Source organism: Thalassophryne amazonica, chromosome 15 (assembly GCF_902500255.1).
Source record: "Thalassophryne amazonica chromosome 15, fThaAma1.1, whole genome shotgun sequence".
Taxonomy (NCBI): Eukaryota; Metazoa; Chordata; class Actinopteri; order Batrachoidiformes; family Batrachoididae; genus Thalassophryne; species Thalassophryne amazonica.
Window position 1 is genome coordinate 14,176,423 of NC_047117.1, and position 26,541 is coordinate 14,202,963.

The 26,541-nt window shown below is 40.2% G+C and overlaps 2 protein-coding genes across 3 annotated transcripts; both read left to right on the top strand.

The window, feature by feature from the left end:
* Positions 1-4,447: 4,447 nt before the first annotated feature.
* Positions 4,448-9,213, top strand: alkbh5 (alkB homolog 5, RNA demethylase). Its single transcript, XM_034188411.1, has 4 exons — positions 4,448-5,740; positions 5,823-5,903; positions 7,227-7,349; positions 8,328-9,213. Exons 1-4 carry the CDS (start codon positions 5,034-5,036, stop codon positions 8,494-8,496), a joined length of 1,080 nt encoding a protein of 359 aa, XP_034044302.1. The 5' UTR covers positions 4,448-5,033; the 3' UTR covers positions 8,497-9,213.
* A 1,587-nt stretch (positions 9,214-10,800) lies between these two features.
* On the top strand, positions 10,801-26,198 carry mief2 (mitochondrial elongation factor 2). 2 transcript variants are annotated; one of them, XM_034187695.1, is made up of 8 exons: positions 10,801-10,976; positions 18,462-18,615; positions 19,219-19,384; positions 19,489-19,580; positions 21,584-21,760; positions 21,863-22,026; positions 23,000-23,152; positions 23,382-23,886. In XM_034187695.1, exons 2-8 carry the CDS (start codon positions 18,478-18,480, stop codon positions 23,884-23,886), a joined length of 1,395 nt encoding a protein of 464 aa, XP_034043586.1. In that variant the 5' UTR covers positions 10,801-10,976; positions 18,462-18,477. The 2 variants fall into 2 exon arrangements, with proteins under 2 accessions (XP_034043586.1, XP_034043588.1); XM_034187697.1 differs by lacking the exon at positions 10,801-10,976 and having other exon boundaries at positions 18,478-18,615; positions 23,382-26,198.
* Positions 26,199-26,541: the final 343 nt, after the last annotated feature.

Here is a 26,541-nt window from a genome sequence, read left to right on the forward strand (position 1 = left end):
TCCGAAAGGAGACAACTAATAAAGAACTTTGAACTTTGAAATTTGAAATATTCTTACATTTGAACTCATAAACATTCATTATTATATAATGTATAATTTATGTTACAGCCTTATTCCTAAATGGAGTAAATTAATTTTACCTCAAAACTCTACTCACAATAATAATGACAACATGAAAAAAAGGTTTTGCCAATGTATTAAAAAAAATAAATAAATAAGAAATCACATGTACATAAATGTTCACACCCTTTGCTTATTACTTTGTTGATGCACCTTTGGCAGCAATTACAGCCTCGACTTCTTGAATATGATGCCACAAGCTTGTCGCCCCTAACTTTGGACAGTTTTGCCCATTCCTCTTTGCAGCACCTCCCAAGCTCCATCAGGGGAAGCGTCAGTGCACAGACATTCTCCAGAGATGTTCAATCAGATTCAGGTCTGGGCTCTGGTTGGGCCACTCAAGGACATTCACAAAGTTGTCCTGAAGCCACTCCTTTGATATCTTGGTTGTGTGTCTAGGGTCATTGTCCTGCTGAAAGATGAACTGTCACCCCAATCTGAGGTCAAGAGCGCTCTGGAGCAGGTTTTCATCCAGGATGTCTCTGTACTTTGCTGCATTTATCTTTCCCTCAATCCTGACTAGTCTCTCAGTTCCTGCCACTGAAAAACATCCCCACAGCATGATGCTGCCACCACCATGCTTCACCGTAAGGATGGTGCCTAGTTTCCTCCAAACATGATGCCTGGCATTCACACCAAAGAGTTCAATCTTTGTCTCTTCAGACCAGAGAATTTTGTTTCTCATGGTCTGAGAGTCCTTCAAGTGCCTTTTGGAAAATACCAGGCAGGCTGCCATGTGCCTTTTACTAAGGAGTGACTTCTGTCTGGCCACTCTACCATACAGGCCTGATTGGTGGATTGTTGCAGAGATGATTGTCCTTCTGGAAGGTTCTCCTCTCTCCACAGAGGAATGCTGGAGCTCTGACAGAGTGACCATCAGGTTCTTGGTCACCTCGCTGACTAAGGCCCTTCTTTCCCGATCGCTCAGTTTAGACAGGCAGTCAGTTCTAGGAAGACTCCTAGTGGATCCAAACTTCTTCCATTTACAGATGATGGAGGGTACTGTGCTCACTGGGACCTTCAAAGCAGCAGAAATGTTTCTGTACCTTTCCCAGATTTGTGCCTCGAGACAATCTTGTCTCAGAGGTCTACAGACAATTCCTTTGACTTCATGCTTAGTTTGTGCTCTGACTATGAACTGTGGGACCTTATATGTAGACAGGTGTGTGTCTTTCCAAATTATGTCCAATCAACTGAATTTACCACAAGTGGTCTCCATTTAAGCTGTAGAAACATCTGAAGGATGATCAGTGGAAACAGGATGCACCTGAGCTCAATTTTGAGCCTCATGGCAAAGGCTGTGAATACTTACGTACACGTGATTTCTTAGTTGTTGTTTTTTTTTTTTTTTTTTTTATAAATTTTCAAAAATCTCAAAAAAAAATTCCAATTGCCATTATGGGGTATTGTGTGTACAATTTTGAGAGAAAAATGATTAAGGAGGAATAACGCTGTAACATAGCAAAATGTGGAAAAAAAATGAACTGCTGTGAATACTTTGCAGATGCACTGTACATACGTATTCATACTTAGTCTGCAGTGGTTTGAATTAAAGTGATACCCATTCAAAAAGGTGAACTCTGTCAAGCTAACTCTGGTTTTCGGCTCCATCACATTAAACACTGCATCTGTTCCATGCAGTATGGGAACTGAGAGAAACTTTTACTTTTCTGACCACCATTTTTGGAAGGGCGCTGTGCACTCAATGATGGTGCAAAGTGCTAAACCTGACATCTCAGTTGCCTACCAACCAAGAATGACTATCTTAAATGGTTTAGGGTTAGGATTAGGAATAGTTTTAGGATAAGGCTTTGGGTTTAAATTTTCTGAAATGCATAAAAAGTTCACGCACTTGGACAATACTTCCACTTCCGAGCTACAGCTTTGTGCACTTCCTGAGGTTTTGCACTGTAGCAGAATTCCAACCTGCTCCAGGTCCGATTCCAGAATATGTGCAATTTCCAAATGTGTGAAACGCATCAATGGCAATTGTTTAAAAACTGAAACACTGCTTAGGGTGTAAAACTAGAATCCTTCAGTAAGCAAAATTGTAACAAAAAGGTTCATTTTAGACTGGAAAGACTAAATTGCTCTGCGAGACACGCCCACTGAGGCAGTATACACTGAGAAACAAGCCCACGTGATGTCTGAGATGCACAAGATGACTTGTAGCCATTGGGTGGAGCAGCTCTCACAACCAGGTCCAGTTTTTGTCCTATTGGGGAGATCGCCATGGTGCTCAGCATAGGTCAGCACAAATTGGAAAAACATGCTTTAACTCATGCACTGGCCACCTTGTGTTTTCATGATGAGCTCAAAGACTTGACGCAAGATTTCAGGAGTCGAAAAGTCCCCTTGGAGTGGCATTGGGCCATGGGTGGGGGTGTGGTGGCAGGGAGCCCACTGAGCTGTGGGTGTGAGGCGGGTGGACACGTCTCCCTACTTTTACAGAAGTATTTACTCTTTACTAGTTGATGTTTTTGGATGCATAATATGAAATTCTATGACTAAGATAAACCTATAAATAAATAAAAAGCCACCTAAGCCCGTTCTGTAGTGTGGTGGATGGTGTGAAGCACAGCACCAGTGTATGTTACCAGAACTGTCCTGACCTCACTTTTTTCCTAACAACATTTAATATCTGCTTGTGAGACCTGCCTGCTGCTCTAAATTAGCTCACAGACAACCTGCATAACATTATCTATTAATAGGTGTCGTGCTTTTTGATTTTTTTTTTATTACCATTTAAATCATAAACAGGGTTTTATTTGGCACCACAATCATTTTGTTCCTTAGTATTCAAATAAGGATGCACAGTCTTCTATCACAACTATGATCAAAATTCATCTCATTTGGAAACAATTTGGAATTTTGACCCACATATAATGGCAAGACACCACGGAATGCTTTCTGTGGTGATATAATGGAAACCATGAAGAGCTTTTCTGACCTTTGAAAGACACTGTTAAGCTATATATGCTCATGTGAAGAAAATAAACTGTAAAAATGGGTTGTGGGGCAGGGGGGCTGATGACACAGCGAATAAACAAAGGCAACCAGAGATTTTATTTGTAAAAAGTCAGGGGTCCATGAATATATTTCATGTGAAGGTTTTGCTGGATATCTGCTGGACAGGTAAGACAACACTCACACAGGTTGACTGTGTCAGTTTTCAGGACTAGCAATAGTTACAATTGCACTGGTTTTACTTGGTTTGCTAAAATGAGTCAGTGGAGAGACTATTTTATCCTTATTAGCCTCAATTTTATCTAAAGTCTGGGTCTTTTAATGAAGTTTAGGGCTAGTAGCCGGCGATCACCTTAGTGTTTCTTCTGTTTTTCTTATTACTTAATGTTGACAAATGATGCTGTATTTATTGTCTTTCTGTCGCTTGATTGTGTTTTTTCTCTCTGTTGAGTTGCAGCTCCATCCAGAGATGGGTGTGGGTGTCTTCTTCTGTGGGCCTCCTGTCCTGTGCACCAACATGGACTCCCAAAATTTCCTGTATATTTGTATTGTCAATTGTGTCAGTAGCATGGCCCAAGCAGACGGTCACCCCTTTGAGTCTGGTCTGCTTGAGGTTTCTTCCTCAAATCATCAGAGGGAGTTTTTCCTTACCACTTTCACCTGTGTGCTTGCTCTTGGGGTCGGTAAGGTTAGACCTTACTTGTGTGAAGCGCCTTGAGGCAACTTTGTTGTGATTTGGCGCTATATAAATGAAATAAATTTAATGCATTTTCCCTTGTTATAAGTAGGATATTCTAAGTTCCTGTTGTTTATAGAATGCAGCATGAACTTCCTCTTTCATCTTTATTTGCCATAGAATCCCTCAAACGACATGAATGAAAAAAAATAGCTGCAATTTTGTGATATGTCACAGAAATGAAAGCACTTGTTAATAACTTGAGTTAAACACAGTAAATTTAGTCAATTTTATGAGGGATTACATCTTTAATAGTGGATGCGACTGATGTTATGATTAGTCATGTTAGCACTTTTTATGTATATTTAGCCCACTGGTAGATTAAATATTGTACAAAAAAGCCAATGTGACTTTTAGGCATTGGTTTCTATATTTTCTATGAATAATATTATATATTCATAAAATATTGTGAGGGCTGCACAGTCAAGAAAAACAATGAGTTAATATAAATGTGTTAACTGTAATTGCAAAAATCACCATAGGTTCTTAACTATGTGTTTGAATAAAAAATGTGAGTTTTATGGCTGTAAATAAGAGGTCAGTGAGACAAAATTAGCCTGAAGTTGTCTCCTCCTCCTTTTGGGGGGGAAACGTGATAACTCCGCCCCCTGACTGGCAGGTCACCACTGCGCATGCGCAGAGCGTTGGCAGGTTACACGAGTTTGTTTCCAGCTTTTTCTTGGACTGGGTTCGGGGTGGTGTGTGGTGGAGCTTTGTTGTGTTCTCCAGGAGTGTTAGGACACGAGTGGAGACGCAGAAACAAGGTTTGGAGTTTAGTCGGGACGCGTGAGATGTTGCTGCGTGGTTTGTGCGACGGTCAATCCAAACCAGGCTAGTTTTGCTAAGAGTTAGCAGCTCGGCTAGCTGTCGTATTTACTTTTTTTTAACCACCTCTGTTTTCCCTGAATGAAGCGCGTTGTATCGACGCGAGGTTTTATCCCAAGCCTGCTTGTTTATAACCATCCGTAACCGTCGGCTGATATCGGCCGCGGCTCGGTGAGTTTTTGTGATTTCAGTGCTCGCACACGACGGCAGAGCAGCTTGGCTAATAACGTTAGCTACTTTTGTGCTGTGAGTGAGGGCTGCCACAAGCTAGCCGCATTAGCGTTCATTATTTAGAGTCGTCGAGTCACGTTTACCGTACCGGTGCTGAAATGTGGCACTAATCCGTGGCTGCCTGATTGCTAGACGTCGAGTTGTTTTGACTGATATGGCAGCCAGCGGCTACTCAGACCTGAGGGAGAAGCTGAAGTCCATGACTCCACACAGGGATGAGTACAAAAATAAATACGCGGATGGCGGCGAACGAAGTCGAAAACGAAAGTATCGGGAGTCCGATGAAGATGATGTGGACCACAGTGATGACAGCACGGAGCTCAGGGAGCAGGAGGCCCGCCGGGTGAGGAGCAGCATCCAGCAGAAGAGCATCTTCACGCCGGAGGAGTGCGTCCGCATCGAGGAGAAGATCGACGAGGTGGTCGCTAAAGCAGAGGCTGGACTCTACCGTGAGCACACAGTGGACAGAGCGCCCCTCCGCAATAAATACTTCTTCGGGGAAGGCTACACGTATGGAGCCCAGCTGGAGAAACGTGGACCTGGCCAAGAGCGGCTGTACCGCAAAGGAGAGGTGGATGACATCCCAGGCTGGGTGCATGAGCTGGTGATCAACCGGCTGGTGTCTGATGGAATCATCCCAGAAGGGTTTGTCAACAGTGCTGTCATCAATGATTATCAACCAGGCGGCTGCATTGTTTCCCATGTAGATCCTCAGCACATCTTTGCCCGGCCCATCGTCTCTGTGTCCTTCTTCAGTGACAGTGCACTCTGCTTTGGCTGCCGATTTCAGTTTAAACCTATCCGGGTGTCCGAGCCCGTGTTTGTCCTGCCTGTGAGAAGAGGCAGCGTCACAGTACTCAGGTGACTGGCTGAATTTGCTGACATGTTGATTAACTGTGAAGTCTGTGTCACTGTTGTCACTTAAAGCATTTCTCTGTCTTAGTGGCTATGCTGCAGATGACATCACTCATTGTATCCGGCCCCAAGACATCAAGCAGAGGCGTGCTGTCATCATTCTTAGGAAGTGAGTCTTTGTGAAGCTATTTTATTAAACAATACCTTCACTTTTTAGTGTACAAACTAATGCCACAGATCAACAATCCAGTCAGGTCCACAAGTAGTTGGACAAACACTCAAGATGTGCTTGTAGTGTAGTGTAGTGTAGCTTGTAGTGGCTTTCAGCTTTCATTCAGAGGGGGTTAATAAAAATCACAACTTATGGCTATTTGTTTGCACAGTCTTACAATTTTCAGGTCCCATAAGCACAAATGGATAAACTACTGTTACTGTGTCTCATCACTTTTACAGCTAATTTTCTTTAGACAAGTCAGGGATGGATATGTGAACTTAGTCATGACCGTCATCATTTAGAGATCTGTCTGGAGTAGCTAGTTCTCAAAAATGAGTGTCTTTGCATGAAGGAGACTGAAGAGGGAATCTGAAGGTAGTTGTACATACCCCTGTTCAGCTTATGGTTGGCATGTGCCAGCAAGTTGCCATTCCCCAGTAAACTCTACAGAAGAAGAAGAAACTCTTTAAGGCAAAACTAAATAAACAAAAATCTACTGTGAGGAGCAAAGCAAATTCTTAAAAACAGCACAATAATAAATTGTTTGAAGCCACTGGAGAGGCTGAAGCTAATGGGGAATGTCAGCTGCAATTGGCATCAGTTCCATTGGCATCTACTGCAGGTTAATTGGGATAAGACTCATGTTTAATAAAGCCCATACCGATCTGTCAAAGCAATGCCTTCACTGGACCCAGTGCTGACTCCTAACAACCATGCTCATATTTAATTTGACCAGTTATTTATGGCCTCTGAAAATGGAAGGATTGTGTATACAAATGACTTTAATTTCTAAACAGTTAATGCAGTGTTTTTGTTAAACACATTATGGACCTATGTCCTTAAATAAAGCACTATGAGGATCCTGGCCAGTTACTTTTTGCAAATAACTGGTTGTACAAATCACATACATTCCAACATTATCAAGCTATGCAAGTGTGTTTAGTTAAACATAGGGCTTTCCTTGGTTAATCATCTTTGTAATATCTAAGCGTCTCAGTCGTTAGGTAGAAGATATGTTGAAGTTGAATTAAAAACAACACAAAAAGATGCCACATTGGTTAGCAGTAATGCGTCCTGAAGACTTCATGGGGTGTCCAGTTGCTTTTGACTAAACAGCGAGTCATTCATCTTTTAACTTCAGCCCTGTTTGATGATTTAGTTTCTGATTAAGCTAATGGGCCACTCGACCTCTATGGTCGAGTTCAAGTTTATATTGTGTGAATATGTATCTGGTCACATGCTCCTACTTCAGCTCCTTTTGTGTTTTGTTTTGAGCAGAACCAGACCTGATGCTCCTCGACTGGATTCTAACAGTGCGTTAAGATCCTCCCATGCAGAGAGACACGTCCCTCTGAAAGCCAAACGTTCTCATCGTAAAGCAGACCCCGATGCCGCTCACAGGTATACACTCCCACAAGTCCTAGGAACTGGCAAAGAGGAAGGATGTCACGATGCATTTCGGCTCAGTTAAAAATCAGTATAAATGTGTGATGAATCAAATCGGTTGAGATGAAAATTAGAGCATTAGTAATGTGAAATTTCAAGATGTAATCCAATTTTACAGCGGTGCTCGAAAGATTGTGAACCCTTGAGCTGTTTCATGTCTGAATTTTGTAATGACATCCTGTTTAAAAAACTTAACTCAGTGGTATGCAAAAGTATGCACACCCTGAAGTATACGAACTAAATTATCACATTTCAGTCTTCTTTCAGACAAATGTATGTTGTAAAAATTAGCTTGCAGGCCATGGGTTGGAGCACTGGAGCACCATTGCATAAAGCACTTAAACTTTTCTCCTGACCTGTCATCGCCCGTTGGTTCAAAAGCATCACGTGATAAAAGGGTGTACTGTGGGGAAAATATAAATGGCAATTATATTTCTATTTTATAGAAATAATTCACTGTTTGCTGTCCTTTTTTTTTTTTTCTTTTTTTTTTTTCTTCAAAATAGTAGAATGCTGGTCGTAGTAAATGGTGTGTGCCTTTGTTACTATTTTTAATGTTTAAGAATAAAGTGATGTAGTTTAAATTAAACCACAAGATATTACAATAGTAAGTGATTGTGATTGATATATATTTGTTTTTAATTTAAGTCAGTGGTGTGGCAGCATATTCTTAATTATTTTGAAGGATTTTTTTAAGTCCAATTTTCAAAATTTTTATCTTTTCGAAAATTTCATTTTTGAAAAGCTAAAAATTTTTATTTTTATATATATATATATATATATATATATATATATATAAACTGCACCTGGAACTCAGAACATCCCCTAGCTAACATTGTACTATTTCTTCTTTGTCATGACGCAAAGTACAGTCAATCAGGATAAACTGTGACCGCTGTTTATCTGGGCGTCTCACCTTTCTCCTTCCACCAGGCCAAGGATTCTGGAGATGGATAAAGAGGAGAACAGACATCCATCACTCTCCCGCCACCATCGCCACAGCATCAGCTCAGAGAACTACTGGGGACGTGGCCATGATGACGACAACGATGATAAACACACGGAGAGTTCAGGACGCAAAGTCAAAATGAGACGTCATTGAGAACTTTGCACAGGCGTGCACACATACCTGATTTTTTGTTTTTAATATATAATTCAAATTTGCAACATGCTCTGATCAGTTGTCATTTTCTTGCTCTGATTTAAATCTGCACAGGGAGCATGCTCATCTGCAGTTACAGAATCTTACGCTGTGCAGCTTGGCGATGACGTTAAACTCTTAACATCCCTCAAACATTTGACTCTGTGGTCATAGATACTTGGATTTTTCTTTTCTTTTTTGTAAGTCTTTGAGAGGGGAAGGGGGAACCAAGATGTACAAACCTTTTGTGAGCTAAGAGCATGTATGGATTTGTACAAAAAGACAAACCCCACCTGTAATGTAACTTGTTATACTGTACAATAAGTTTGTATAGATTTTGATTGGGGGGGAATGTTAATGCAGGAAGAAATTTTAGTTTCCTAGATGGTGCCGTTTGTTCATTTAGACCTCATTGCAGTTTTAGTTGGGGCTGTCAGGTTTTTGCTGTAGTACATCGGTTTTGTGCATGTTGCAGTCTGGTCACCTGATCTGATGCTTCATGGAGTATTTAAAAAAAAAAAAATGCTGGCCTTATTAATACTAATTTTAACTTTTAAGGTTACTTTTGTGACAGGTGGTATTTGATCATGTCTGGTTCAGTTCAGAACATAATTTAAGCGTTAGTGCCCCTAATGTCTTGTCTAACTGAAGTTTAAAGTCTTGACTGAGGGGGAAAAAATAAATTTTCAGAAGTATTTGTCATCATGGGTTTCACTGTAAACACAGTTATTGATTGTCTCAGCCACTTTTTGCAGAAGCACTCATTTGTCTGGAGTTGCACATCAGCAAACTAACCTTTGGTTTGAGGGCAAATGAGTTTCTAAAAACGATTTGGATTTTTGTGTCTTTCTGGGCTTATGAGCATAAATAGGTTGACAAAAGAAATTGCTGTATTAGAGACAACTTGTGTTCTTTGGTGGATGATTTGATTTATTTTTTTATTGGAACATTCTTTAAAAGCAGGTTTATCTGCGTTGGTGGTCAAAGGTTACATAAGGAAATCAGTTCACCAAAGGGAACAAAACAACACTTGCAGTAAATAAGTCTCTTCGGCTGCTTCCTTGTTTTCACTCAGGGTCACCACAGCAGATCTTAGGTGGATCTGCATGTTGATTTGCTGTAAGTTTTATGCCGGATGCCTATATTTGGTGAGGAGTCAACTGAAGATGACACAGGGATCAAAATTTATAAAGAAGCTACAATCTATGGCCACAGATTGCAGTGTTACAGGATAAAAAAAACATGCAGAAATGGTTAGTGAGTTTCACTCTACCATTCTGTATCCTTGGATCAGGTACCATTGTATTCAAAATAATAGTAAATGTGAATAAAGCTCAATCCTTTATTATATATATATATATATATATATATATTTTTTTTTTTTTTACCCTTATTTAAGGACAAAGGCAGCAAATGTTGCATATGCTGGTTGATGTGCATTTCTCTGAAAATCTGACTAAAATGGGTTGTTCCAGACTTTACAAAGAACAGCATACTTGTGATTAAAATGTTGATTGGAGAGGGGAAATGTAGAAGTGCAGAAAATGATAGGCTGCTTAGCTAAAATGATCTCAAAGGCTTTAAAATGGCAACAAAACCAGAAAGAGGTGGAAGAAAACAGAAAACTGCCATTCAATGGTTTGAAGAATGGCCAGAATGGCAAAGACTCAGCTGATGATCAGCGCCAAGGTGATCACAGAAGGTCTGAAGTTACCTGTGAGTACTGTAACAATTAGAAGACGCCTATACGAGGCCAAGCTATGGACAAGAAGCCCCTGCAAAGTCCTGTTGTTGATAAAATGAAGTGCTGAAGAGCTTACCGTTTCTTAACACATTGAAAAAATGGGAAGTGGATGCAACATGTTATGGACTGATAAAAGCAAGATTGTTCTCTTTGGGTCTACAGGCTGCAGAGTTTGCCAGGCAGCTTATGTGACTTGGGAAAAAAAATGCAAACCAGGTCAAGATCCATTGCATTCTATGGCATAGAGTGAGGAGATTCCAGAATGTGTGCTGCTTGTTCAGTTTGCAACAAACTTAGCACACATTTTGTTGCGTTCCTGGAATGCCCAAAAAGTTGACTGCAATGTTGCCCGGGAAAGGGAAGTTTGGGGTCCCCTCCTGGAGCTGTTGCCCCTGCGACCCGATCCTGGATAAGCGGTTGAAGATGAGTGACCCATGTTTCAATGAAAATGCACGAACAGTCTATGTTGCAACTCGACTGTCCTTCAGGGGGCGGTATTGCATCCTAATGTTGAACAACCAGTATACGGACGAAGAAGAAGAAGGCAGCAGGCGCTGCTAGCTAGGTGGCTATAATAAATATCGTTTGAAAGTCATTAAATAACTGAGAAGACTTTGCTGTCAAATAATAACATAAGTGTTTTAAACCACGCCAATGGTTTGCTGCCGAGTTATTTTGTTTTTGCTGTCCCTGAGTGGTAAGTCACCAGCTGCCAAGTTACGCTAACGAGCTTCACTTTTAGCTAGCTGCTAGGCAAGAAATGACCACTTAAAAATAACTTCTTGACTGTAGCTGTAAAATAGCTAGGTTAGGTCATTTAAATAAAGTGTTTCTCTAACTGAAACACGGTTTCGAGAAGACAGTTGCATTTGTTAGAGCGCATAAGCCAAGAGCCAGCAGCTGGCACAGTCCACCTGTGACAGTTGCTTTTCCATTACGGAACTGAGCAAAATTTTTGTTCTGAATGTAGACCGATGTTCCTTATCACCGTCTGTTCAGCTGTATGATAGTGGCGTGTGAAAACTGAAAGATTTGGTGTCGATCAGTTGCAAAGTAAATACAGGGCCAGGACCTTGATGCATCATCAAATTGCTAAATCTGAATTAATTTTCATGATCTTTAAGTGTTTTGTGATTCCCCTCTGGATTATTAATTAGTTAAAACCTAGGAAAGAATTTTGGCAAAGTTTGTAGATAAATAGAAAATATTTCATAATAAGAGTTTTTGTTCAGAAACTATAACAGTAACAAAAGTTTTCCGCATACATTGTAGTGTCTTTTTTTTTTTTTTTTAACTGCATAAAATTATCACTCGAACAAATTAAAGCAAATTCCCCCCCCAAGTAGAATGTTCAGAAAGTACAATAAAAAATTACAAAATTTCCCCCTTTGTTGCACTTCTTTTATGGATTTTTTTCCTTAAATAAACGAAGTGCACAAAATGATCACTGCAATAAATGTTTCAAAACAAGTAGAATTTCAAGTAGAATGTGTGTTCAAGAAATACAATACAAAAATAAAGCAATTTCTCCCCTTCAGTGCACTTCTTTTCTGTCTTTTCTAAATGTAGCAGTGCATGCAGGAGAGAAACACAAACTAAAGTATCATCATTACACTGGAATCAATATTTGAATCAATCCACCCATCGCTAATGTCTGAAGGTGCCCTGACACGAGCATGTTTTTGATTCACGACACAGCACGATATGTGTCATGCTGGAGAGTAAACTCATGTTTAACTGATGCGACAGGATGCCAGAGGGGTGCCAGTGCATGCTATTGCGCACAGAGAATTTTGAAATGTTCAAAAAAATCTTTCACGCACAAATGTCGTGCTATGTGGTGCGATCTAATCTCCAACATGACATGCAGCTCGTCAAGTGGAGTAAACAAGAAGTGAACAGAGCGAGTGGTGACGTCAGTGGATCGCAACAGAGCGCAGGTCATCTGAAGGATTATAACAAGACGTTAAATCTGTTACAAACATAAAAATAAATACTTTAACAGCTGCACACAAGAAGGAAAAAACATGCAACTGTTTTATCAAGTCATGACAATGTAAAAAAATCAAATAATTACCTTTTAGATGGCTCAAAATGCTTGCTGCAGCTTGGAGGCTGCAGCCGGAGCCGTCCGCGCTCCGGCTGCAGCCACCACAAAATAATTATTTTATATACGTAGCATTAAACATCTATGAATTGATTACATCTCTTGTCATTCACTTTGGTATGAATTTACTGAGCAATGTGTAAAGTGTCATTTTTTTTGTTTGTGTGTTTATGTCGTGGGACGTGGAGCCAAACTCCCTTCAATAGTTTGTCAATTTTAAGTTTGTTTTACTTTTGTGCAAATGAAGGCTCTTAAATCTCATAAAACATCAATCTGTACCGATTTGAAATCATTGTATGCGGTGTCATTATTCGGTGGCCATCATCAGACGTCAACTTAAAACACACGGGCGTTTCACAGACTTTGCAACACCTGTGCTTCGAACTTTGGTCCAGAGTACATATAAAAGAAAAACATCATACAACCCCTGGCAAAAATTATGGAATCACCGGCCTCGGAGGATGTTCATTCAGTTGTTTAATTTTGTAGAAAAAAAGCAGATCACAGACATGACACAAAACTAAAGTCATTTCAAATGGCAACTTTCTGGCTTTAAGAAACACTATAAGAAATCAGGAAAAAAAATTGTGGCAGTCAGTAATGGTTACTTTTTTAGACCAAGCAGAGGGAAAAAAATATGGACTCACTCAATTCTGAGGAATAAATTATGGAATCACCCTGTAAATTTTCATCCCCAAAACTAACACCTGCATCAAATCAGATCTGCTCGTTAGTCTGCATCTAAAAAGGAGTGATCACACCTTGGAGAGCTGTTGCACCAAGTGGACTGACATGAATCATGGCTCCAACATGAGAGATGTCAACTGAAACAAAGGAGAGGATTATCAAACTCTTAAAAGAGAGTAAATCATCACGCAATGTTGCAAAAGATGTTTGTTGTTCACAGTCAGCTGTGTCTAAACTCTGGACCAAATACAAACAACATGGGAAGGTTGTTAAAGGCAAACATACTGGTAGACCAAGGAAGACATCAAAGCGTCAAGACAGAAAACTTAAAGCAATATGTCTCAAAAATCGAAAATGCGAAACAAAACAAATGAGGAACGAATGGGAGGAAACTGGAGTCAACGTCTGTGACCGAACTGTAAGATACCGCCTAAAGGAAATGGGATTTACATACAGAAAAGCTAAACGAAAGCCATCATTAACACCTAAACAGAAAAAAACAAGGTTACAATGGGCTAAGGAAAAGCAATTGTGGACTGTGGATGACTGGATGAAAGTCATATTCAGTGATGAATCTCGAAACTGCATTGGGCAAGGTGATGATGCTGGAACTTTTGTTTGGTGCCGTTCCAATGAGATTTATAAAGATGACCGCCTGAAGAGAACATGTAAATTTCCACAGTCACTGATGATATGGGGCTGCATGTCAGGTAAAGACACTGGGGAGATGGCTGTCATTACATCATCAATAAATGCACAAGTTTACGTTGATATTTTGGACACTTTTCTTATCCCATCAATTGAAAGGATGTTTGGAGATGATGAAATCATTTTTCAAGATGATAATGCATCTTGCCATAGAGCAAAAACTGTGAAAACATTCCTTGCAAAAAGACACATAGGGTCAGTGTCATGGCCTGCAAATAGTGAAGAAAATGGTCCTTGACAAGGCTCCAACCTGCAAAGCTGATCTGGCAACAGCAATCACAGAAAGTTGGAGCCAGATTGATGAAGAGTACTGTTTGTCACTCATTAAGTCCATGCCTCAGAGACTGCAAGCTGTTATAAAAGCCAGAGGTGGTGCAACAAAATACTAGTGATGTGTTGGAGCGTTCTTTTGTTTTTCATGATTCCATAATTTTTTCCTCAGAATTGAGTGATTCCATATTTTTTTTCCCCTCTGCTTGGTCTAAAAAAGTAGCCCTTACTGACTGCCACAATGTTTTTCCTGATTTCTTATAGTGTTTCTTAAAGCCAGAAAGTTGCCATTTGAAATGACTTTAGTTTTGTGTCATGTCTGTGATCTGCTTTTTTTCTATAAAATTAAACAACTGAATGAACATCCTCCGAGGCTGGTGATTCCATAATTTTTGCCAGGGGTTGTATGATGTGCCAAATGCTGCCTCATTATTTCACCAAGTTTTTCAAAATAGAAGTTTTGAAAAGTTGATTTTCCCCCTCTGGTATTTAAACATAATAAAACAAGTTAATGAACTCAGTGTTGCGATTCATAAACCATACTTAGGTAACAATGAAAAAGTAAAGTTGAATATCATATTGAAAGGCTACAGCCGGCTCAGGGTCTGTATGTGCACTAGCATGCATGTTGCTTGTGTATAATCTGTGGGTAAAATGTGAAGGTACACATTATTTTTGGAAAGTCAGTATAGTGCCATGTATATTGCCAGTCTCCATGTTTTTTTTTTTGTTTTTTTTTGTTTGGGGTTTTTTTTTGTTTTTTGGGCAATTTTAAAATGGCGCTTTCATTTCTGAGTGTCCAACATTGTTGTTTTGTGCTTTTCTCTGTCTTAAAAAGGAATTGCATTGAAATCTTTAGATTTTTATTACACTTTTTGTTGGGGAAAGTGTAGTGACACGGACCCACAACAGGGGGCGCAAATGAACGGTCAATAGATGAGCCAAAAGGTAACAATTTAATGTTGTGAATGTGCACAACGATGATACAGACAATCACAGAATCTGACAGCAGTCAATACACCAAGGTGACGTGTGGGCAGGCTTGAGGATAGAAGTCTGTCCTGATAAGAGCCGGAACCACACGATTTCCACCGCCACAGAACCCGGAGAATACTGGAGCCGCCAAGTCCCGAATTCCCAGGTGATCACCGTCCCCGACTGTCGGATCTGGTACTGCTGGCGAGGAGCACAAACAGTGAGATGTGGGTGTGTGCACACCCAGTAACAAAAACAGTCAGAAGGTGGAAAGTCACCTCCACCTCTAATCACACACACTTGCAGCTTCCTTCAACCACTTATCTGGTTGGGGTGTGAAGCGAAGCCGTTGCTGATCACACCAAAAGCCAATCCCACAGATAAGGAAACACTTACAGGAAAACGGCTGCAAAGAAGTTCAGACTGTTAGTCAATGTTTTAAGTTTAGCAGAGAATTACCTTCACAGGTAGATGATATCTCGGCAGCGAGGTGGAGATGACATCCAGCTTTTATTGAGTGATGAAATGATGGGTGACAGCTGTCATGAGTTGATGTGTGACAGCTGTCACTCCCGTTTGTGTCCGTGGCGGCAGCGCCCTCTCGTGCCTGAAGCCCGCACTTCAGGCAGGGCGCCCTCTGGTGGTGGGCCAGCAGTACCTCCTCTTCTGGCGGCCCACACAACACTTTTAAAGAGGTCGGACTGTGTAAAAAATATGATTTGTCAATGTTCTGACATTTCACAGATTACATAATAAAAAAGTAAACACTGTATTCACCAATAATTTAAATAGGTGTTTTTAAAACTGTAGACAAGTGTGACTGTGTTTTCGTATTTGTTGGCAACCAACAGCACATTGCTTAATTACTTGTATGTCTGTCACTTGCTTCAGACTGGTGTTGTTTGTGTCAGTAATTAACTCAGTCATGTTTGGTAGCATTTCTCAGCGTGGATCTTTCTTTGGCTGGCCTGTTTTTGTAGTGATGTGGGAGTAAAAACCCTGATGTGGAAAGTGGAAGCACCAGTACTATTGGTGCTGTATCTGTTTTGTTTGACTTGAAGGTTGTGTTGCATTTGCGCAGGCCAGTGTGACTCAGGCATGTTTGCCTCTCTATAAATAGACCACATCACCATTCTTGGAACTTTTGGCAGGGAGAGAGGACACATTGAAATGATCTCCTGTGTATATTTCTGGTTCTCAGGTGCCAGGAGAGTAATATACCAGTGAAGACGCACACAGTCAGTATTTGCAAACTGTGTTTAAAATCACTGTCTGTTCTGGAAACAAGAAAATCCAACCTGCACTTACGGGATGAGTTGCAAGGTTTTGGGGTTGCTGCTACCATTTTCTTTCGTTATCAGTTCTGCTGACTGATTTGTAAAAATTTGTCACAGTCCACAAAATGTCAGTTATCAGAACGCATATGTATAATTTCCCAAAGCTATATATTCACTCAAACAGTGATATAAAAACAGAGAAGCAAACTGCAGCGATTGATCCATTAATCAAATATTTCCTCACCAAAAACAGCCCCAACTACTTTGATAATCCAGTAATATTTTAATCCACCAAACCTGTAAGTGTTTCCATTGTTTTGTGGGAGGATTTCTCCTTTACTTTTCTTTTATAAAATGTAAGGAAAAAAGGCAATTATAGAGCAATACTCATGTTTTTATTCTCCAATAAGCACAAGGTTCCTGGTTTGAGACCACCCATGCCCTGTTCTCCATGTATGGCTGGAACTGCATCGGGAAGGCCATCCAGTGTAAAACATTTGCCAAATCGTCTTGTGACCTTATACTGGTCCCACTGAGCAAAAAATAAGAAACGCCCAAATAAATGACTGTCTTATTAATGTCTCAAGTTATTTCATTATTTTTAATGTTTGATAAATTTTTATTTTAAAAAATCCCAGAAAATGCTGATAAATGTTATTAATAATCTGGAGTAAGTGTCTTCAGTTGCTTTTTATTTAATTTAGTGATTTAACAGGTTTTTTTTGTGTGTGTGTGTGGGTTTTTATATATTGTAGCCTTTAGTTTTAGCACTCCTAAATACCTTGTTTAAGAAAAGGTTTCCCATTGTTAATGTTGGCAATTGCGTCATTAATAGCTGTAATTTTGAGAAAAGTACTGTTCTGTTACAGGTTTTTGTTACACCTTGTCCTGCTTGTCAGCCATTCAGGTCTTCAAAGTCATTTGTACACGTTGTTGGGAACACAGGATGAGTCCGGTTTTCTAGAAAATGACAGGACAAGAACATATTCACAAATGTACAGCCTTTAATTGTGCAAACCAGCATTTCAGCACTACTGTGGCCTTATTTGAGTCAGTGGACCAAGACATGAGGTAAACGACGTGTATAATTAACCGGCACCCGGTGTCCAGGATCACATGACCACTCAAGTGGATTGTGTCACTGAGAGACTGGAACAGAATGTTGACTTTCTCCAAACTTCAGTTGTCAGTGAGGTCATCAATCATATTTTAAGTATCAGTGGGGGTTTTTGTTGTTTGTTTAACAATTTGCAGCTTCACTGTTTCAAAAGTATTTTTAGCAGTAACAGAAATACAGCACAACTTATTATATTAATTGCTAATAATAATTAAAATGACCACATTTAATGGATTAATCATGCCTTTTATTTAAAATGTTAACATTCTGAGGTTCCAGTTTCTCAAATGCGAAGTTTTGATGATTTTGTACATTTTATACTGTAAGTTGTATAAAAATATGCTAACGTTCACTTTGGTTATGGGCATTTTTTGGTATTTTCTGGCATATTGATTATTAACTTAATATGAAAAATCAATAGATCATTGTAGCAGCTTTACAAATATTAAATATATGCTATAATGCAGCAATTCATGATGGGAACTACTGAGTTTTGTATTCTTATCTATTTTTAAAAAATCACAAGTCATTCAGCTGTAAACCTTCAAAATACTGTGTTCAAATTGGTTAATGATGATTTGCCTTTAAAACCAAGTGATTGACAAAGACTGACTGTAAATTGTCTTCACTGTTGGTTATTTGTGTCTGAATTGCATTGTTACATTTTAAAGTTGTTAAATAATGTGCAATGTGTCCACCTTGTTTTATTAAAAATGTATCTTATCCTCAGTGTTTTTATCCAATAAATTAATTGGTAATAGTAGTGATCATTTGTTGAAGGGCTTGACATGAGTTGTGCAGTGTTGCTGCTGCTGTTTGTTTGATAGAACAGCGGTTATGGTTGAACATGTGACACATTATTTGTTGGGTATGGGTGTTTTTTATTGGAGAAGAACATTATCGTTCATTTGTCATGAATGGTGAGTTTATAATGGTCAGGTTTTGTAGCTACAGAAAGTTGCAGGTGCTTATGGTGTCACTGGTTTGAGGGTGGTGTCTTACGTTCTGCTCTCCTCTGTTTGTCCATTCTCACTTCCACAGGCTAAGTGCAGAAGCGATGAATTCCCAGGGTAGTCGGAGTCGAGGAGAAGATGGTGTTGCTAAGGTGATTGACTTCTTACTGTCCAATGCCCGGCTGGTTCTGGGAGTCGGTGGGGCGGCTCTGCTTGGCATTGCTACCCTGGCAATGAAACGGGTGAGTAATTTGTTTTTTTTGTTAGCATTATATATACGGGTCGTGTCCACCAATCTGGTGAATACAGAGAGTTTGGGCCTAAATAAAGACAAGAATTGTTGTCACCGTGTTGATCTATGGGTCTAACATGTGGCATATAATAACTTTGTTTAGGCTATTCCCAAGTAAAAAAAAAATACTACTAAAGATTAGTTACATTAGTTGATAGAACATATGAAATATCAGTAACTGTTAAAGGCCTAGCATTTTTTTTAACAGCACAATTGGCAGTGCAAAATCTAAAAATATTCCATTTATATCTACAAAACATTCTGATTATTCTTGATTTCAGGTTATCCCCATAATTTCATCAGTTCCAAAAATCTACTGAAACTAAATAAATAAATGAATAAATAAAATATCATGTCTCTGCTGTAACTTATCCTGTCAACATTTATTTATTTATTTACTTACTTACTTACTTACCTTTCCGGTGAAGTCGAGCTACAATCAGATGTTCTGCCTTCATAGACTAAACAAGTGTTCAATTTGCTGTGTTCTACCAAAGTGGCCACTGTATGTACAAAGCGTTTCCCTACACGTGTGACCAGTCTTTGTCTTTAGCTTATAGAATACGCTGGCCGTGCAGCAGAGGAAGAAAAGGTGGAGCAGAAGATGACTGAGACCTGGGAGGAGTTGAGTTTAGTCTCCTCTTCACCCACACTGCTCAGGAAGGGCTTAGGGGGCGTCGTGATGAAACACATCGCCAAAGCAGCCAAACAGCAGAAAGGTAACGACTGCACCAAAGAAAGCCAATATGGTCATTTTGTACTGTCTGCACGTAGCCTGATCACAATCCCACATCACAGCTGTTTGAAAATGTTTTTTATTCAGCTGATCTGTGCCAGCCACCGCAGAAATCCATGCTCGAGGTGCAGACTGAGTCGAAGTCCAAGCAGCTCCAGCTGTGTGTTCTCAGCCTGCAGGTATTTGTGACATTTTAGTTCCTGAACAGAGATGGAATATAATGCAGCTCCTGTCTGTGCACAGTTGGCTCATGCATTTATGCAGAAGTAACGTGTTTGCACCTGCTGGGTAGCATAGTGTCCTGTGAAAGAGACATAGTGTGCGTTTGTGCACCAGCTTTAGGCTGTCCGCAGAACATGTTGGTATGTCTTCACGTTGTCACCACATCACTTGGAGCATTGTTAGTTCAGACTGAGTGCTGAACTAACACTTAAGAGGGGAATGGACAATGTTTCGCAGTTTTGGATCAGCGTTTACATACATATTGTGGATATGATTGTCATGGCGATACAGGGTTTTCAATGATTTCTTTGAACTTTTTCTGTGGTAGAATGATTTTTACTGAATATGATTGATTGCTGTGATTGTGTTCTGTTTTTTCTGGTGTGCACAGTCTAGTTGACAAAACATCTCTGGCAGTAGCACGTGGGAACAGTTGTTGGTATCATTCAGCAGCATGTTTTGCTGTTTGGTAATGACATTTGTTTGTAAGGAGCAAGACTAGATTGTATTTTATCTCTGAAGGCTGATGATTCACAAAGATATGAGAACATCAAAGTAGTGATCATGGCCATTCCCATTATGTCTGTATAGGGGGGAAAAATGGTGCACAAATTCTCATTTTTTCTGAAATCACATTAAAAAAAAAACAATCGTATATGTGATCATTGTTTGACTATCCCGTAAACTTCACTCTGATTATCCCTTTTTACCATCAACAAGCCTTTGGCAGAGTTGTGGTTGGATATTAGACCACTGATCTTGGTGGAATTTGTACAGTTGAGTTTTTAAGCACAGTACAAATATTTTCAATATGGTTGAGGTCAGAACTGTGGAAAGATCATTTCAGAAGCTTGACATTAACTTGCTTTATTTGTTCCACAGCCAGCTTTGATGTGCATTTGTGGGCATTGTCCTGTCTGAACACCCGGCTATGTACATGTTTTGACCGTCTGATGGTTTGATGTTTAGCTGAAGAGCTCTTAAGGTTGTTCACCTTCTGTATTCCATCCACTTTGTGCAACACACCAGTTCTGTTGACAATAAACAACTCCAGAGCAAGATGCTGCCACCACAATGCCAAGCAGGTTTTTACAGCATTCCTGCCATTGAATGTCTCACATTTCATCCTCCAAACATACAATGTGTGTTCACTGTGGCCAAACTGGTTTGTTTCATGTCATCGTTTTCCTTATCAGCTGCAAACTTTAATCTAGCTTGAAGGTGTGGAGGGAGCTTGTTTGACTAATTCTGATTCTTAACAGTATATTTGTCATGTGGAGGTGTTGCTTTTCTTTGCTGATCCCTCGCTGTTGCTTCAGTTGTTTTGACCTCTTTTGCACCAAATCGAACTGTTAATGCTGCATATAACTGTACACTTTACATAATTATATACTTTGTTTAGCAAGGATTTATGATGGAGTACTTTGTTTTGCCTCTTGTAAAAGTGAGATGTGATCAAGAAAAGGATTTGAAACAGTGAAGTTTACAATGACATGAAAACTAATTATTTGCATAGCACATTAATGGTTTCACCATTATTTACTTTTTTAATCCTGAATTTTTCGTACAGTGTGTCCACATTTGGCCACTTTTACTATCCAGTAGAAGGTAAGTCAGCGTGCATGCTAGGCGTGTGTGTGTGTGTGTTTGCAGGACTTGCTGATAAGCAGTGTAATCAGAGATGATTACTGACTAGAGCTAAAGTTATTTTAAGATCAGTAGCAACAGTAAAACAAACTTCGGTACATTTTACAGCGACAGTCCGTTTTGCTGCTTTCATAACTCTGCTGCTGTGATGCTTTTTCTGTTGCATTTGGTTGTAGCTCAGCTACTGTTCTGTCAAGTCACACACACACACATCAACTGTCGTTTGAGGCGAACCCTTCAAAATAAAACCAGCATTCTGATGAATAAGGCAAAAATAGTCATAAATTAAACTGATGCCTGTCTGTGCGTTTAGGAGCGTCTGCAGCAGTACTACCACACGAGGGCAGCACTGGCTCCACAAGAGGTCCTCAGGGCTCAGACCCTGGCTGTGGACATCTGCACTGAGATCCAGGGCTTTCTGCACAGCCAGCACCCTCAGATGCCGCTGGGAGAAATGAGCCTTGGGGGTTCTCTGCTGGATGACCTCCAGGTGTGCATGCAGATGTTGCTTTTTCTTATTTCCAGCGGTCAAGATACTTGTGAAGACTTTTCACCTCAGTGGTTTAATTCAGTGCCCTTTTCTTTTTTTAAGGTGGTCAGTGCAGACCACGCATGTCTGCTGGTTCCTCTTCAGTTGGAAGCGTCACTGTGGCGTCTCATCCCTGGAGAGGAGACGCTGCTCACACACCCATTGCACTGGATGGTCCGACGGATCAACCTGGAATACTTTCCCAGAGGCTGTAGCTACTGGGACAGGTGCTGACACAGATTTTTTTTTTTTTTTTTTTTCCCTTTGGGAAAGCAGCAATGTTTAAAGGTGTTGTTCTTTTTTTATAGTCCCGTTCTGTGGTGCCACTATCATTTTATTGTTTTAGCACTTAAATAATTTACACTCTTCCATTGCCAGTATGGTCAAACTTCGCCTTTGTATGGAAACAGTTTAAGGTTTTGAGCCATGTGGATTAAAATACAGTGACAAGATGCCACGACACACATTATGCGGTGTTGCAGCCCACATGTTGGTTTTTCCGACCCTCAAATAGCAAACATGGTCACCGTCAGCTAGGGCTGGGTAATGAAATGATCACAGTATTGTATCGCAAGAACATTTACATCTTAATGATCAGCTTGAGACAATTATACTAAATATGGGCAGATCTGTCAGCAAAATAAACACGAGAACATCTGTGGTTTTTAGCAAACATATGAAGGTGCACGAACTCTTCTTGCCACAGAGTTTTTTTTTACTGTGTTGAAGTTTCTAACAGAAAAATTAAGTACTTTGATGAATGTTGATCAGTGTGGAACAGATATCATTGGTATTATTTATTTATTTATTTTAAGTTGGACATATCGCCCTGCTCTCACATCAGGATTATGGAGCTGAAGAAATGTGGTAGAACCTCAGCTGCAACTGAAAGTGCCAAAAATGATTTAGAGGTGGTCACGTTTTTATTTTGGTTTTCATATTATACAGTGATTGTTTCTTTAGCTTCATCTCTTACTCTTTTTCTTCCTCTGTATCGCCTGTGAGCACATTGACTTTCAGTGTGTCTGATGCTGCCATTGCCCGTTCACATGATGTGTATAATTAGTCGGACTTGAGGAATGTTTATTAATGAAAAAGTAACTCTCACTGAGAGAGAATTTTCCTGTAGCTGTGCATCCGACAGAAATGAAACTGTGAGGTTTTGACTAAACTTTTTTTTCCGTTTGTGTAATTTGGTAGGTTCCTTGTAGGGGGTTACCTGTCATCAGAAGCTGTTGTGATGATGTTCAGCAAGGTTGTCATGGAAACCATGAACTGGCTTTCCATCAGCAGCACTCTGGACTGTAAAATCAGGCCTGTGTTAGGAGGACCGGACCTTCGACTGGAGATCAGGTGTGTGTGTGTGTTTAATCAGTTCAGTATTGATTTAGAACACAAACGCGTCCACTAAAAATGCTCGCAGTGAACCACTGCTTATCACCACTGAACAGATGTCTGGTAGCACTGAGAGGATCTGTGCGGCTCGTTCTCTCTGTGCTACCAAACACTTGTAATGCAGATTTGGAGATCTGGTCATCAGTTTGACACCTAATGGAATTATGTCCTGTTTTTGATGCCATAGGCCAATAAGAGGTGGAGCAGACGGCAGCAACCAATCCCTGTTCATCTCCATACTGCCTTTACTGAGGGAGGATGACGTGGTTTTGACGGCACAGCCTGAACTCACTGACCCCTGGGCCAACGCTTGGCACCTCTCTCTGTATCCGTGGGAGACACAGCGCCTCGCCCAACTCGACGCCGCTGACGACGGCTGCCGCAGACACGTCCTTAAAATCCTCAAAGCGGTCTGTCGGCTAAACCCCGCCCTCAGACCGCTGGAAGCCGCCCCCCTTGCTAACCTCCTCCTGCACCTCAGTGACAGCGAGACGGACTGGTCGGAGCCTAGCATAGAGGCGCGATTCCAGCAGTGCATCATGGAGTTGATCGGCTACCTCGAACAGGCAGCGCTGCACAGTTACTTCAAGCCGGCTGTCAATCTCTTGAGTGGTTTGTCAGAAGACCAGGTGGACCAGATGGGCTTCATGCTCTACTGCGCCGTGTCAGAGCCAGAAATCCTGCTCATATAAAATTGCCACATTTCCTGTTGCCTTGCCATCACAGCCTGATGTTTTCATGGTGACTGAAGGTGAAGACACACGGAAGCAATTGATCTGCAGGCTGCGAGTAACCGCTGCATAAGTGCAGTCTTTACTCCAGTAGTGTGCATGCTGCATTTTCCTTTTTATCAACTTCAAAAGTTCTGTCTATGCAGAATAATGAAGAAGCTGCTGCAAACTGTCCAACTTGAGGATAAATTCACCCCCACCCCAAAGTCCTCGTTAAATTAAATGTTTAGTGACTCCTCTTTGGCAATTCTGTTTTCCGCAAATTTGTTCGGGAAGGAATGAACGAGAGAACGGGGCAGCCGCCTTAAGAGCTCCAAATAATCTCAAACCACATTTTCCCAAACATTCCTGTCGCTTAGTGGCGTTATTCAAGTATTTTGTGGTTACTGCTGATATTAAGGTTTTATAGGAATAATTCACCCAGTGGTGGTAACATGTACTGTAAATTTTTGCTGACACTTTAAAAGTATAGTTGGGGTGGTTTGGAGTGAAGATTGGCATAACATGAGGTCTGTGCACGACATCAGCAAGAAACAAACTGGCACTTACGTCTGAGCCTGTTCAGGGTTGATATTACCTGGTTTATTAGACGCAAAAAAAAAAAAAAACTACTGCTAATATTATTTCATTGCTAGTTTGAGCATGTCTTGTAAATGTCTGGATGGCTGCCTGGTTAATGTTCATTCCTTAACTCCCACCAGGTTCATTAGTATTTGGACTAACTTTAAATAATTGTGCCTCTGTACTGCACTCCAACAAAGTTGACAAAAAACAATACAGATGTGCTTGAAGTGTATAATTACAGGTTTTAATTCTAGATGCTTAGCAGACCAATAACTCAAGGGATAGACACGAACATTTTGAAATCATTGTTTTGCACTTCATTTTCATCAATTATTAAGAAATGTGAACAGGGTGGTACTATATGGTAAATTTTATTTAACCTTTATCTGTCTGTCTGTCTATCTGTTAGAAGTGGTTCTCAAAAGCTGAGTAGCCACACATGAGGTAGACTAGTGAGGGAAGCCACCAAGAGACCCATAACAACTCTGAAGGATTTATAGGTTTCTGTTATTGTGATTGGAGAAACTGTCATAGTGCAACTTTTGTTGGTTGCCTCACCAGTTACATGTTTCATGGTGGAGTTGTACAGTAACAGATTTTCTTAAAATTAACGCTTGACGCTTCAGCTATAGTTTTCTAGAATGCACATGGCGAGTTGACCCTAGATTTGATCTGTTTTCTTGTATGAAAATCATTAATTCCACTGCACCATGTTGCTGTGTGTAAGTAGTGATGCAACACGTTAACATTAGATTATGTGCTCCAGTCACAGCCACAGAACCTTGCAGCTCCTTCAGACTTGTCACGAATGTCTTGAAGGCTCCCCTCACTGGTCTTTATGTACAGTCACTCAGGATCTGAGAACTGCCTACTCCACACAGATTTATCCTACAGTACCAACACATATTTGGTAATTTAGCAATGTTCGTGTAGCTGTTTCCTGACGCGGGCTGTAAAAGTAACTGTTTTAAAAATAATCTTCAAGTTTGGCTCTGAAAATGGAGGTCGGTTGTAATTCCTGTAATTAAAACCCTTCAATTAATGCTGAAAATCGATAGCAGAAGCACGTCTATATTGTGTTTTGACACATTGCAGTGGTGCGCAGAAGCAGATTTGCTCACAGTCACTGTTCAAATACCTGTCCTTTTTTCAGTATTTTTCCCAAAGGAAACAGTCATTATAGTTGAGTCCAGCGCTCTGAGGCTTGATTGTAATCTTGGTCATATTAAAACGTAGCTCACACACAAATAAAAAAAAAAGCTCAATGGGTCCTTAAACTTGTGCTTGTATGAAAAATAATCACGTATAATGTGATTGCATTCAGCAGTCTGGAATAAAGTGTATAAAGCCAGTAAGTTACAGTTCCTACTGAAACTCAAGTCAGTGCTGCTGGTATTTGTGTGTATTTTTTTTCTAATGTTTAATCTTTTTTGTTTTATGTGCAATCTTTAAATACAACACATACACACAGAGAAATAATCTATTTCAAAATAAGGCAGCACTACTGCATCGTGCGTAGTTATGTGGTACGGCTGTCTCAATTTCCTGGATGCTGTGTATCTTATTTTGAAGTGTTTGGTTTTGTTTGTGTTGTTTCCTTAGTTTGTGATTTAAGCTTCCTCTGCTTGAGTGAAAGTCATTTTGTTGTAGCGAGTGAAAAACCATGATCATTGATTGAACAAGAGCAATAAAAGGTAAAGGTGAATCAACACGTTGTTGTTCGGCTGTTGCTGTTATCTGACTGTCTTCTGTATTGTTGAGTTAGTAGGCGCGTTGGTGGAACCACTGTCATACTGTCACCTGGCTCAGTTGTACAGAGACTGTTGCTGGTGCTCACATGATAATGCACAAACTTGTACAAAAAAAAGTGATTAAGTACACCCCAATTAAATTTCCAAAGGGTAAAAAGAATTCCATGCACATGGTCATATATTTTATTTATAACTAAATACTAGACGTCTTTTCGCTACTTTTGAAGATGTTTTGGCATACATAATGCACATAAAACCGTTGTGCTACACTGTACATGGTTCCTCTGATTTATTTATCGGG